Below are 15,822 nucleotides of genomic sequence, written 5' to 3' on the forward strand. Positions count from 1 at the left end.
TTCAATTTGAGGACGACATGTTTTAGAAATAATTCTCTTCAAACAGATTCATTAAACTAAAATCACTTTCATAGGATGAGAACTACCCCCCCCCCCCCGTAAAAAGAATTTAGTTCTTATCCCAGATTGAACATTTGATCTCACCCACATAGTCATTGACTCATATGACAACTTTAAGGACAAATAAACAAATAAAATATCTTTGTACGATGTATGACCAAATGTTTCTTCTATTCAGTACAGTCGCATTTTTCGGACAGGGTTGTGTTATTCGACGATTACTATTGGATAAACACTGCAAAAAGTAACACCCATACTTTGAATGTGACATCTTTTCGGCAACTACTTTCAAAGATACAACATTAGGTCAGAAATATTTCAAAAGCTGTTCAACGGACCCGAACAACCCATATTTTTGGCATTTCAATATATTGTGTTTGGTGATGGGTAATATATCCTAGAAATGCACACTTTATTTCAAAATTAAGGAGATTTCTTTATATTATCTGAGTAGTATATGTAACAATATACATTTGAATATATTCCATATTATATAATATCTTATACAGTGGTTTACTTGGCACTGATGATGCATTCAAGCTTGAATTGAGATCAAATTAAGTTGTTGCATATGATATCCATCGTGCACTATAAAAAAAAAAAAGAAGAAAAGAATTGAGCAAACGTTTACGGCCATGGGAAGTGGGTTGAGCAGTCAATTGGGCCATCAAAAGTCTGAAAGTTTTGAAATGTTTTGCTCTTTATTCGGGATTTTTTGGAACCAAATCAAACTTCAGGAGAAGTCATTTACCAAGTGCACACCCGCAAAATATCAGCTTTGCCACAATAAAATACACTAAGTCTTCCATATGTACTACATAGCATAATTATCTCTCAATTCTGTTATTTCATTACCATATTCAAGGATTGTAAGACTTTAAATTATGTCTATGGATTGATATTCTATGCCTATAAATGACCTCCTACACTGTCTTATTTTTTTCACCTAGGAGTTGTCTCCTTCTAATCAGTAGCAATCAAGGTGATAATTGTCTTTCTCCCTAAACAAGATGGATGGTGTCTGGCTAAGTACCTCCCTGTATAGGTTAGAGCTAATTAAGACATCTCTTTATGCATGTGAAATTCTACATCCTGTGGAAAATAATCTCGTTCGGAGTATCATTGTAGTTGGCTATCACTGTTATTTTAATGCATCATTGTACCATATAATTTTATATCTTCACTGTAATGTAGATGACAAGGGATGGCTAAAATAATTCCTGAGTTTCATATGGCGGTGCTTAACATTTTTTGAGAAGAGAGGGTGATGAGAGGAGCTACAACATTTGTTTAACCGTGAATTGTGTACATTTCCTAATTGTAGAACTGATGGAAATCGATTGCCATGAGACAAATTGCAAGAGATAAAATCAAAATGACTGAATAAGTACTCTATAAACTCAACTTGAAATGTTTTGCTATCATTATATATGGTTTGTTTTTACATCCTGTTAACGACCTACCTACCCAATGTGATGGGTTAGGTTGCCCACTGAACAGCTTTTGTATTTTTTCTGGCCTTACATATCATATTTAATTGCGTATGCTAAAATTGATATTATGTAAATTGTATGTAAATGTATATAAATTAGCCACCTTTCTAAATTTAAAATGCATGATTGCACCAAGACAAAGTTCTGCCCCCCCCCTCCCCGGCAATTTGGTCAGGCTACGGCCCTGCGGTTACACTAAAGTTGATTGTTTTTGCGAAGGAATTTAATATCATGAACACTATCCTACGACCGAATTCGACCCGGGATTCGATCAGAGTTCATGGGCCGCTTGGCAATCTATGTCTTTGGCACGCAAACGTGAACACTGTCCGATATCTGAGACAATTATTTGCTCCAGAGAAGTACCATATTTTCGTTTAACAAACATCCAGATTTCGTGGAAAATGTCATCTAGTTTGAACTTACCCCTTGGAGAAAAATGTTACTGAAATATTTGTAGATTTAAATAAGAGTGAATTGATATTGAAGTGATTTTGTAACATTTCCACGTACTTTGCTGTAGCGAAAACACTGACAACTACGGCAGTGTTTTCACATATATGGTAACTTTCTGATCGCCAATATTAGTGCTCTGAAAACAATTAGTCACATCAAATATCGCAAACCAGCAAGCAAGATACTTTCAAGTTGGAAAAAAAACCCCGCAGAATCCCTTGAATACGAATACATCAATTCCGAATATGAATGAAACAACAACAACTTCACTTTTTACTAGTAAATCTAATTCCGGGAAATTTGTACCTTCCTAAGTTATCATCGGACCTAAAGTTGACTCTGATTCAAGATGGATATGCGTGTAAACACCGCTAAGCCTTGCTACATATTAAACGTCCAAGCCAGGGTTGCGATGATCGATGATCGCGGGATACTCATTGTCGCAAACCACGGTATGGAGCGTAATCCACGTCAAAAGTCGAACTCGTCAAGTGATAAGTCAGGTACATCAAGTGACAAGTCAGGTACATCAAATGACAAGTCAGGAGCGTCAAGTGATAAGTCAGGTCCGTCAATTGACAAGTCAGGAACGTCAAGTGATAAGTCAGGTCCGTCAATTGACAAGTCAGGAGCGTCAAGTGATAAGTCAGGTCTGTCAATTGACAAGTCAGGAACGTCAAGTGATAAGTCAGGTCCGTCAATTGACAAGTCAGGAACGTCAAGTGATAAGTCAGGTCCGTCAAATGACAAGTCAGGAACATCAAGTAATAAGTCAGGTCTGGATGATAGTCAAACTCTTGAAAAAACGACAAGTCAATGCATCTGGCGGATGAATCAATCTATACTATTACCAAACTGGTACCCCTTAGGATGGCTGATTGTCAACTCAACTACGTCACGACGCGTCATACCCTACGTCATATTTCGTCATAGAAGTTTTCTTCAGATTCTAACAAGTAAGCTGAGGATCACAACGGTAATCGACCCGGAAGCAGTAAGACATGCACCACGACAGTGACGATACGTCTTGTGTACCATCCCTACTGGAACGAGAGGAACTTAGGAAGGTGGGACTGGGCACGCGAAAAATAACGTTTGATGGGGATGGTGGTTTCGAACATTTGCAGGAAACTCTATACCGTCATTATCCTAAACTGGCAGATGGTGGTGGATTTATAATATACAGGAACATGCATGCTGGTGGCAAACTACTAACCCCTCTACCCATGCCTAGCAGTGGCTATTCGGTACCTTATTTTAGGGACGAGTCCGTGTTAAAGCACGCTGTAGCTTATGTGAGACCCCTGCAAAAGAATATGCAGATAGATCACAGCGCTAGCAGCGCTCACTGTGAGGTAAGTGGAATTTGTGAAATGAATAATAGGTATTAACAAGGAAATAGATTTTAAAACAAATTTATACAAAGAAAGACTAATACATAAGGGGCACATAGCTAACATATACAGATTGATCTTATGATAGGTTGAAGCTTTGAAAATACTGGAATGATGATTTATTTTTCTTAGACACTCATTTCAGCACACATCAGATTTGGCAAAAGAGATATTTTATTTGGTTTGTGTGTATCGATTATATTTTAACTGACCTTGGCCATATCCCGGTGTTTAAGGTATGGGAACCCCAGCAATAGAAAGGTGGAAAGCTGGTAAAACTGGCACAAAATGACAAGAGAACTTGTGTACCTTTTACATACATACCACCTTAAAAAAATTGATATCAGCATTTAACAAATACTAATATATACTAATATAAAAACTTTTATTGCCAGAAATTTATAGACTTACAAAATACTCTAAATTTATCCACAAATATACAAAATATCAAAATTTACACAAAATGGATATTGTAAAAATAGTTCCTAGGAACTAGTCAAGCTTGTGGCCCTAAGGAAGACCTGTATAGCTTGATAAATGTTTGTAACTACTGTTTTTTAATTAAACATTAAATAATCAAGTAAGATTTAATTATTTGTATTTTTTTTTCTGCTTTAGGAAGAGCGAGAAAGTAAGGCAGCCAAAGTATCCTGTGTGAATTGTGGAAAGGAAGTTACTATAGGCTGTTTGGAAAATCATCAAAAAGTTTGTAATGTAGATGTTGATAATCTGTCCATCAGTGAAGTGAGGACCAATCTGACGTTGAACCAAACACTGGAGTTATTGACATGGAGGTACTGTATGAATTTAAGCTGTTGGTTTCATGTTTTTTGTCACCTTTAATGTTATTTGGGTACTATTGAACACATATTGCCTGGCCATGAGGGCTATAGCACCCGTTTATTACACCCGAGGGACTGTGAGTTACCAGAATCACATGCTATTTCCCGAGGCCAAAGGCCGAGGGAAATAGCATGTGATTCTGGTAACTCACAGTCACGAGGGGGTAATGAACGGGTGCTATAGCCCGAATATAGGCCAGGCAATATGTGTTTTATAATATACCTCATGCTGTGAACTCGCGGTGGCAGACGACATCGTCAGAAGCTGCCATTTTGACCTGATGTGAACGCGCGGTGGTCACGTGACCATGTAAAAATTGATGGGACTATTTCCCCAAGGGAAGTAGTCATTCTATTTTCCTATCACGTGACTGATTCTAGCGAATCATGGCACAGCATTATCACTAGGTATATTATAAACATTAATAGTAATACAGCTTTACCATACATAGTACTAGACATAGTAGTACAGCTGTACCATGCATAGTACTATAATAGTACAGCTGTACCATACATAGTACTAGACATAATAGTAGTACAGCTGTACCATACATAGTACTATAATAGTACAGCTGTACCATACATAGTACTACTAGTATACATAGTAGTACAGCTGTACCATACATAGTACTACTAGTATACATAGTAGTACAGCTGTACCATACATAGTACTGTAATAGTAGTACAGCTGTACCATACATAGTACTATAATGATACAACTGTACCATACAGAGTACCATACATAGTAGTACAGCTGTACCATACAGAGTACCATACATAGTAGTACAGCTGTACCATACAGAGTACCATACATAATAGTACAGCTGTACCATACAGAGTACCATACATAGTAGTACAGCTGTACCATACAGAGTACCATACATAGTAGTACAGCTGTACCATACAGAGTACCATACATAATACTACAGCTGTACCATACATAGTACCATACATAGTAGTACAGCTGTACCATACAGAGTACCATACATAGTAGTACAGCTGTACCATACAGAGTACCATACATAGTAGTACAGCTGTACCATACAGAGTACCATACATAGTAGTACAGCTGTACCATACAGAGTATCATACATAGTAGTACAGCTGTACCATACAGAGTACCATACATAGTAGTACAGCTGTACCATACAGAGTACCATACATAGTAGTACAGCTGTACCATACAGAGTACCATACATAATAGTACAGCTGTACCATACAGAGTACCATACATAGTAGTACAGCTGTACCATACAGAGTACCATACATAGTAGTACAGCTGTACCATACAGAGTACCATACATAGTAGTACAGCTGTACCATACATAGTACTATAATAGTAGTACAGCTGTACCATACATATAGTACTATAATGATACAACTGTACCATACAGAGTACCATACATAATAGTACAGCTGTACCATACAGAGTACCATACATAGTAGTACAGCTGTACCATACATAGTAGTACAGCTGTACCATACAGAGTACCATACATAGTAGTACAGCTGTACCATACAGAGTACCATACATAGTAGTACAGCTGTACCATACAGAGTACCATACATAGTAGTACAGCTGTACCATACAGAGTACCATACATAGTAGTACAGCTGTACCATACAGAGTACCATACATAGTAGTACAGCTGTACCATACAGAGTACCATACATAGTAGTACAGCTGTACCATACAGAGTACCATACATAGTAGTACAGCTGTACCATACAGAGTACCATACATAGTAGTACAGCTGTACCATACAGAGTACCATACATAATAGTACAGCTGTACCATACAGAGTACCATACATAGTAGTACAGCTGTACCATACAGAGTACCATACATAGTAGTACAGCTGTACCATACATAGTAGTACAGCTGTACCATACAGAGTACCATACATAGTAGTACAGCTGTACCATACATAGTACTATAATAGTAGTACAGCTGTACCATACAGAGTACCATACATAATAGTACAGCTGTACCATACAGAGTACCATACATAGTAGTACAGCTGTACCATACAGAGTACCATACATAGTAGTACAGCTGTACCATACATAGTAGTACAGCTGTACCATACAGAGTACCATACATAGTAGTACAGCTGTACCATACATAGTACTATAATAGTAGTACAGCTGTACCATACAGAGTACCATACATAGTAGTACAGCTGTACCATACATAGTACTATACATAGTAGTACAGCTGTACCATACAGAGTACCATACATAGTAGTACAGCTGTACCATACAGAGTACCATACATAGTAGTACAGCTGTACCATACAGAGTACCATACATAATAGTACAGCTGTACCATACAGAGTACCATACATAGTAGTACAGCTGTACCATACAGAGTACCATACATAGTAGTACAGCTGTACCATACATAGTAGTACAGCTGTACCATACAGAGTACCATACATAGTAGTACAGCTGTACCATACATAGTACTATAATAGTAGTACAGCTGTACCATACAGAGTACCATACATAATAGTACAGCTGTACCATACAGAGTACCATACATAGTAGTACAGCTGTACCATACAGAGTACCATACATAGTAGTACAGCTGTACCATACATAGTAGTACAGCTGTACCATACAGAGTACCATACATAGTAGTACAGCTGTACCATACATAGTACTATAATAGTAGTACAGCTGTACCATACAGAGTACCATACATAGTAGTACAGCTGTACCATACAGAGTACCATACATAGTAGTACAGCTGTACCATACAGAGTACCATACATAGTAGTACAGCTGTACCATACATAGTACTATAATAGTAGTACAGCTGTACCATACAGAGTACCATACATAATAGTACAGCTGTACCATACAGAGTACCATACATAGTAGTACAGCTGTACCATACATAATAGTACAGCTGTACCATACATAGTACTATAATAGTAGTACAACTGTACCATACAGAGTACCATACATAATAGTACAGCTGTACCATACAGAGTACCATACATAGTAGTACAGCTGTACCATACATAGTAGTACAGCTGTACCATACAGAGTACCATACATAGTAGTACAGCTGTACCATACAGAGTACCATACATAGTAGTACAGCTGTACCATACAGAGTACCATACATAGTAGTACAGCTGTACCATACAGAGTACTATACATAGTAGTACAGCTGTACCATACAGAGTACTATACATAATAGTACAGCTGTACCATACATAGTACTATACATAGTAGTACAGCTGTACCATACATAGTACTATACATAGTAGTACAGCTGTACCATACAGAGTACCATACATAATAGTACAGCTGTACCATACAGAGTACCATACATAGTAGTACAGCTGTACCATACATAGTACCATACATAGTAGTACAGCTGTACCATACAGAGTACCATACATAGTAGTACAGCTGTACCATACAGAGTACTATACATAATAGTACAGCTGTACCATACATAGTACTATACATAGTAGTACAGCTGTACCATACAGAGTACCATACATAATAGTAGTACAGCTGTACCATACAGAGTACCATACATAATAGTACTGCTGTATAGCATGAGTTATAATACCAGTTTGAAACTTGTTTCACATTCACTCACCAAGCATTTGTCTTGAGTTGCCTCAAGGGCCTAAGTAGAAGTACATTTATGATAGATGAATAATAAATTCACTACTTCTTGCCTCAAAGCATGCAGTTGCCAAAAAAAGAGCTCAGTTTAATTGATTATTACAGTGGGTCTGTTAGTCCGTCCATAATGCATTTCTCAGACATGCAATATCCAGTTACTTTTAAGCCAGGCGCAAAGATGACTTGTCATATGGGACATGTGCAAGTCACTTCAGTTCACAACATACACAAGTGTCCAAGTGGCATGCCAGCCATGTTTGTTGTTAACAATGACTATTTATGGCATAACTCGAAAACTTGAATACATAGAGACTACATTATAGTGTCTATCCCTAAATTATTAGGTGTAAACTTTCATTGGAGACCCTGACCTTTGACCTTGGCCAAATGGGTCAATTATCTAAATCCAGTCCTATCCCGCATGTCGCAGACACTTTTATAATACATATAAAATTTATTAAAATTTTTTCCTATTTATTACTAATGTCATTTAAAATCATGATAGAAGTAAAGCATGTGAGGGAGTGCATTTTTGATGAAGACTTGTGAGTCCAAACTTAATGTCATTTTTTGCTTTTGATACAGTAATTGGGTCATTGGCTCATATATCAGGTACAAATGTATATTATTCACAAACACAAGTTCTCTTTGACAACTTTGATTGAAATACAGACATGCTTTGAACAAATAACCTTTACATCTCCAGTTTATTCAAATTTTGATCATTCTGTCAGATCCGGTTTAACTGAAGAAGGATATGTCAAGTGATTAGTTCAAAACATGCCTGTTTCAGATTCTAAAGTGGAAGAAGAAAACTTGTGTTTGAATCGCCATGCTTCTATGATGAACATACACTTATGTCATTGTCATTACACATCATCACCCTTCAACTAGTAAGGACCAATGGCTATATGGGCTCATATGCTCCTTCCTGGAAGGTAATGGGTTCTGAAATAGCATAGGTTAAGTACCAATATAGCCAGACTTAACATAATCATGGAGTATTGGTTAATTGTGGGCAACCGTAAGGACTAAGAGAGCTAGTTTATTCAGAAATTAGTTAACATATCATAAAAAACTGTTGCATATAACATATTTTATTCTCTTTTTTCCCAGATACCAAACCCTCTATCCATGATGTTTTGCAGTGTATAACAGGCGACAGGAATATGCCCTGGAAAATTTTCATATGGTTCAGTAGCATACCAATATCTACATTGCCAGACCCTGGTGTTTGTACCAAGGAAGTGCAGCTTCATGTCAGCCATGAGTCTTACCAAACTTTGAAAAACTCCTTTGATACAACTGTCACATTCCAATGTGTAGGTTTTGGGTGGTATTAACACATATTTTCTTGATCTACTTTTCAGCTGTGGAATTAATATGTTAAGATGATTTTCAGACAACATACACATGCAAAGAATGCTAGTAAGGTGCTGATTAAAAATATGCCTCATTTTGTGGTAAAATTCTTTAAATATTCACGGGTGCAACTTTAATCACAGTTGTAGTAAGTTACCAGAAATAGTGTATTCACTGGACTGGTGTAAGTTTAACCACAGTTGTACTAAGTTACCAGAAATAGTGTATTCACTGGACTGGTGTAAGTTTAACCACAGTTGTACTAAGTTACCAGAAATAGTGTATTCACTGGACTGGTGTAAGTTTAATCACAGTTGTACTAAGTTACCAGAAATAGTGTATTCACTGGACTGATGTAAGTTTAACCACAGTTGTACTAAGTTACCAGAAATAGTGTATTCACTGGACTGGTGTAAGTTTAACCACAGTTGTACTAAGTTACCAGAAATAGTGTATTCACTGGACTGGTGTAAGTTTAATCACAGTAGGTAGTAAGTTGCCAGAAATGTAATTTTGCATCATTTTTAGAAACATAGATTGCAAGAGGATTGCATTAGTTGTTTTCATAATTTCTAACATTATCTTTTTTTCTCTACAACACACAAAACTCAATCCAGTGTCTACCTATGATCAATGTAACCTTAGAAATTTAGTTGTGTTTTCTCCAATTCAATGTATTGCATAAACCTGAAGTATCTTTCCATTTTTGATGTCATCAATCCTCTCTAATGCTTCTCACTACACTGATTACAGATTAGATTTAGGGGCTAAGTGACAATATCTTGGAAACAACAAAGGGTTACTGCTTCGGTTCTACATTAAGAAGTCCAGAGAGTCGATTCATATGCTGCTAAAAATTATATCATTGCACTTTGTTTTAGAACAGGTGTGAAAACTTATGATTGAGGTGACAACTTCTGATGATGAGTTACTTGTCAAAGACTTTAATCAGTTAGATAGTTGGGACAAAATTAGCCTTAACTTTGATGCATTTAATAGGTTAATTTCAGTAAGTCCTTTCAAAAAGTATTTAGTTTTTTGAGAAGTTTTGAGAAATTTTGAGCTTACTTATAATAAAAATGTTCTCAGAAAATTCTTGTGTCCTGTACTGTCATAATAATTTTAGGATACTGACTTACAGGGAATGAAAACATTACATGTACTCCAAAGCTTGCACTATGAAATCAAAACATACATACATCTGCAAGTTATACTTGGTCATCATGAAATGTTTATTCATTTTATTAAAATATACATGTATACCATGATACATTTTTGTTAAAATAATGGTACATGTTCACAATAAATGACATGACAGCACTATCACAAAGTACAATTACTATCCGTGGTACTATATCACTGTCAAAGCCATCTATAGACCTGACGTCAGTCCAAACCCCCCAAAAGCATCAAATTCTATGAATATCTAGATCGATATAGGATCATATCACAATGACTGCGCGATAAACCTGCACAGATCTTCTGCTGCATTGAATGTCGTAAGGTAAGCCCCCTAGGTGCCCTATGAGAGTAACGACACATAAAGATCTGAATCCACTTTTTTGGCTGAAATACTGAAAGCAATATTTTTGCCTGAGAGTTGTGCATAATCATTGATAAGGTTGGACAGAATATAGGTCAATAAGAATTGCACACAACACTTTTCGTGATTGTTCAAGAGTTACCACTTCGTTCCATTACTGTATCAGACAGCTGAATACAATAATATATTCATATTTCCCTGTCTTTTTGTTGTCCTTCAGTCAGTGTCTTGACATCAAACATAACATGACCTTGACCTTTTTGAATACTCCATTAATTTGTAACCAATATTCAACCATTGGTACTTTATCATGACAGGAAAGAGTTAACTATGTTAACTACATATATATATCAATCCCATTACTTGATGATTCTGCAAGTGGGTCGATCAACATGCACAATTCTCTATATTTCTCCTCTTCAAGTGGTATTGTCACATCAGGAATTGTTACACTTAAAAGTTCTGGTACATTTGTTAGAGTTGGGCCTTCCCAATCAACACCATATTCCAAATCCTGTCAAATGAAAATTGAAAATGAGATAATGGAAACCTGACTGCCCCCAAACTTACTGTTGCAAAAGAATTTGGTCTAAATAGAAGAAAATTAAGTTAATAGTTTCAATAATACAACCCTGCCAATAGGTGTTGTTCTGTCCATATGTATGTAGGACGGTACTGTATATGAATGTCAATACTACATACTTATCAAAAATAATAAAACAATTATAGTAAAACAACTCACTGGATATATGACACAGAAGTGTTGCAAATAAAGAATTAATAAAGATTTCTGCACATCATGAAGTATTGAGGCAAAACAATTGAATTCCATCACACATACAATCTATATTTCAATACTTAATTAGCAAACTGAGACTGTGACAGAAAAGTAGGTGTGAGTATCTAGGAACATTTTGAAGGAATAATATGTGAGATTGAAATACATGCAGGATTAAATGTTATGCCAACTAACATATGCAATATTACATAGGAACATTGTATATCATGTCCATGTTGCAGGGTATGTTTTGCTACTGCTCTTCCACATGGTTGTCAAAAGTATACCTACTACACAGATATGCATTTCATCTCTATGCATAGACTGTTATACACATCTCTGAACCATAGATGCATGTATGTTTTGTTGAAATACAAGTTGCTAAACAGGTTGAATTAAAGTATGTCTCAAGTCTTGTGCACACCAAAGCAGTTATTGGGATATGTTATCCAAAGCTGCTACAACAACTATGGGCTAATACAGTTATGTCTACAACCCTGTATTAGGTATGTGTGTGGCTATACCACCAAAGGGCTAATACAGTTATGTCTACAACTCTGTACTAGGTATGTGTGTGGCTATACCACCACAGGGCTAATACAGTTATGTCTACAAATCTGTACTAGGTATGTGTGTGGCTATACCACCACATCGCTAATACAGTTATGTCTACAAATCTGTACTAGGTATGTGTGTGGCTATACCACCACATGGCTAATACAGTTATGTCTACAAATCTGTACTAGGTATGTGTGTGGCTATACCACCACATGGCTAATACAGTCATGTCCACAACCCTGTACAGGATATATGTGTGGCTATACCACCACAGGGCTAATACAGTTATGTCTACAACCCTGTATTAGGTATGTGTGTGGCTATACCACCAAAGGGCTAATACAGTTATGTCTACAACTCTGTACTAGGTATGTGTGTGGCTATACCACCACATCGCTAATACAGTTATGTCTACAAATCTGTACTAGGTATGTGTGTGGCTATACCACCAAAGGGCTAATACAGTCATGTCCACAACCCTGTACAGGATATATGTGTGGCTATACCACCACAGGGCTAATACAGTTATGTCTACAACTCTGTACTAGGTATGTGTGTGGCTATACCACCACATCGCTAATACAGTTATGTCTACAAATCTATACTAGGTATGTGTGTGGCTATACCACCACATGGCTAATACAGTTATGTCTACAAATATGTACTAGATATGTGTGTGGCTATACCACCACATGGCTAATACAGTCATGTCCACAACCCTGTACAGGATATATGTGTGGCTATACCACCACAGGGCTAATACAATTATGTCTACAACCCTGTATTAGGTATGTTTTGTCAGTTTCCCAAAGTAGTCTTATTAACACACTAACACTAACAGGGTTGTATAGATATATTTATACTTACTTGTTCTGTGGATAGGAAGACCTCCCTTCCAACTGTACCACTGGAATTTGCAAAGGCTAAAAGACCACTGGCCCATACAGTTTAAAAACATGACTTTTCTGGAGTAACCATCAATTCCTCCATGAATAATAAAACGCCACCTATAAGTATATAACACAATAATGGCTTGATTGAAATACTCAAAATTATGTAAAGGAACACTAAAATGGATCATAAATGCTAAGCAAGAATACATATTGCACAAAAACACCACTAGCATACATGATATAGATATAAATGCTAGGGCAAATAGATGTAAATACTAGGGCAATCAATTGGGCGGCTTTTGCATTCAAGTCACACACACACACACACACACACACACACACACACACACACACACACTGACAGACAGACAGACAGACAGACAGACAGACAGACACCACACCATGATATAGCACTAGCAATTGTTCAGTTGTGCTAACAAGTGACTAAAATCATCACTACAAAATATTCTTCCCAATGTTTTTGACTTCTAAGTTTCTTTAAATTTAAGTCAACCACACATATAGGCAGACAGACAGATATTCATGGGCAAGACTATTTATCATGTCTGTAGCATGAATGCACCTGTTTTAATCATAGACAGTGTCTATGATTTAATTCAGCTGTGCTAAAATTTCCAAGCAACCGCAAACCAAGGTTAAACTTTATGCATTGACACATTGACATTGAGATGTTAAGTAGCCCACAACAGATTTAAACGACATTAATAAAACAATAACTAACCTTTCATTTCTAGGCCTGGTCAAGGCATTTTCCCACACCATGAATCACATTTTTTGACCCAAAATTCACATCTCTGTTGTGACCATTTTCATTTGAACAATTTGCAATCTACACACCCTGACCACCAAATACTAGGCCCATCAGTCTGTCAGTTTTCAATTTTATGTCATTTACACACACACACACACACACACACACACACACACACACACACACACATTTCACCATGCTCATAAGTTATAGCACAAGTGAACCTCTGTTCAGTAATGCTAATAATTAAATATTAAATAATAATAATACATACACACACTATATATGTATATATATTGAACACATATTGCCTGGCCATGAGGGCTATAGCACCAGTTTATTACACCAAGGAGACTGTGAGTTACCAGAATCACATGCTATTTCCTGAGGCTGAAGGGCGAGGGAAATAGCATATGATTCTGGTAACTCACAGTCATGAGGGGATAATGAATGGGTGCTATAGCCCGAATATAGGCCAAGCAATATGTGTTTTGTAATATACCTCTTGCTGTGAACTCGCAGTGGCAGACGACATCATCAGAAGCTGCCATTTTGACCTGCGATGGTCATGTGACCATGTAATAGCTGATGGAACTATTTCCCTAGGGAAATAGTCATTCTATTTTCCTATCACGTGACTGATTCTAGTGAATCATGGCGCAGCAATATCACAAGGTATATTATAAATATAATTATACACTTTACATATATATATTTAAATGAACAGTTAGAGTGTGTAAGAGGACAAGAGAGAATGAGAGAGAGAGAGAGAGAGAGAGAGAGAGAGAGAGAGAGAGAGAGAGAGAGAGAGAGAGAGAGAGAGAGAGAGCCTAACACAGTTTGTATGTTTTCTCTCTCTATGTTTATAATAATAATAATTAATAATCATCATCATCATCATCATCAAGACACAACAAAACCATAAAAACTATGTATCAAAAATAATTCCACAATAAACAATAAAGTAATATTTTAAAACTTACCGAATAAGTTTGTGATTTCCATCAATGTGTCATAGAGCTAAAGGTGAGTGCACGTGATATGGCAAGCTTCTGCGTACTGAACGTACCTCAAGTGCCCATATCAGAACAACATGCGTATCAACTCTGTGGCATCTCTAACCCTTCTTTGTTGTACACGAAGATTTCTCGAGCGAAGAAAACCAATCATTCGTCTACAGCCACACCTCACAGTTAGGAAAATCTCTTTGTATTTTACGGATTTTCTCGTCTAATTCTTCATCAGTTAATAGTCCTGAGTCGGCTTGAAATCAGTGTGGAATGATACAGTTCGTTGGCCATGGTATTCTTGAATGAGTTGGACAACTTCGTTATTACACATACCTATGGCATTCAACTGACACAGTAGACATACACGACTTTGAACTCGGCCTACTACTTCAACATCGTTTTGAAGTAATTCCGCAAAATGCCTAAACTGGCAAAGATATGCGAGCGCACACATGATTACTGGATGTAAGACGGGTAATGTTTTTTTTCCGGGTCATGACCTAGGTCATATAACTTGTCACGAGCATACCTAGCTTTGTAGACATTGGTATTACGATTTCCAAATGCGTTCTGTAAAGTAGTCGTCAGTTGACGTGTATTCACTTCCAAGCAAGCTGGGGTGCTTTGTGCAAACTTCAACGTACGCTTTGATTTAACTGCACGCTATGAATTGTCAACTGTCCACATTGAATTATCAATTGCCAAAAATGATACAACGTTCGTACAAATTGACTTATCACTTGATGTTCCTGACTTGTCAATTGACGGACCTGACTTATCACTTGACGTTCCTGACTTGTCAATTGACGGACCTGACTTATCACTTGACGTTCCTGACTTGTCAATTGACGGACCTGACTTATCACTTGACGTTCCTAACTTGTCAATTGACGGACCTGACTTATCACTTGACGTTCCTGACTTGTCAATTGACGTTCCTGGCTTGTCATTTGATGTACCTGACTTGTCACTTGATGTACCTGACTTGTCACTTGATGTACCTGACTTAT

The 15,822-nt window shown here is 37.0% G+C and overlaps 1 protein-coding gene and 1 long non-coding RNA gene across 2 annotated transcripts; one reads left to right on the top strand and one right to left on the bottom strand.

Moving 5' to 3' along the window:
- Positions 1–2,961: 2,961 nt before the first annotated feature.
- LOC144450229 (uncharacterized) lies at positions 2,962–10,351 on the top strand. The gene is made up of 3 exons (XM_078140820.1): positions 2,962–3,364; positions 4,022–4,197; positions 9,013–10,351. Exons 1-3 carry the CDS (start codon positions 3,011–3,013, stop codon positions 9,032–9,034), a joined length of 552 nt encoding a protein of 183 aa, XP_077996946.1. The 5' UTR covers positions 2,962–3,010; the 3' UTR covers positions 9,035–10,351.
- Positions 10,352–10,564: 213 nt separating this feature from the next.
- On the bottom strand, positions 10,565–15,225 carry LOC144450293 (uncharacterized). Its single transcript, XR_013482217.1, has 3 exons — positions 14,786–15,225; positions 13,005–13,144; positions 10,565–11,315 (listed from the first exon to the last, which is right to left on the bottom strand). It is a non-coding gene; the product is annotated as an uncharacterized LOC144450293 (long non-coding RNA).
- Between the last annotated feature and the right edge of the window lie 597 nt (positions 15,226–15,822).

This window comes from Glandiceps talaboti, chromosome 19 (assembly GCF_964340395.1).
Source record: "Glandiceps talaboti chromosome 19, keGlaTala1.1, whole genome shotgun sequence".
In the NCBI taxonomy this organism is placed as follows: domain Eukaryota; kingdom Metazoa; phylum Hemichordata; class Enteropneusta; family Spengelidae; genus Glandiceps; species Glandiceps talaboti.

What these genes read in the sequence shown, in the direction of transcription:
- LOC144450229 (XM_078140820.1), top strand. Translation starts at nt 3,011, where the DNA reads ATGCACCACGACAGTGACGATACGTCTTGTGTACCATCCCTACTGGAA. An exon ending in CTAGCAGCGCTCACTGTGAG is followed by an intron (nt 3,365 to 4,021) that starts GTAAGTGGAATT and finishes TTTCTGCTTTAG; the next exon opens with GAAGAGCGAGAAAGTAAGGC. An exon ending in CTGGAGTTATTGACATGGAG is followed by an intron (nt 4,198 to 9,012) that starts GTACTGTATGAA and finishes CTTTTTTCCCAG; the next exon opens with ATACCAAACCCTCTATCCAT.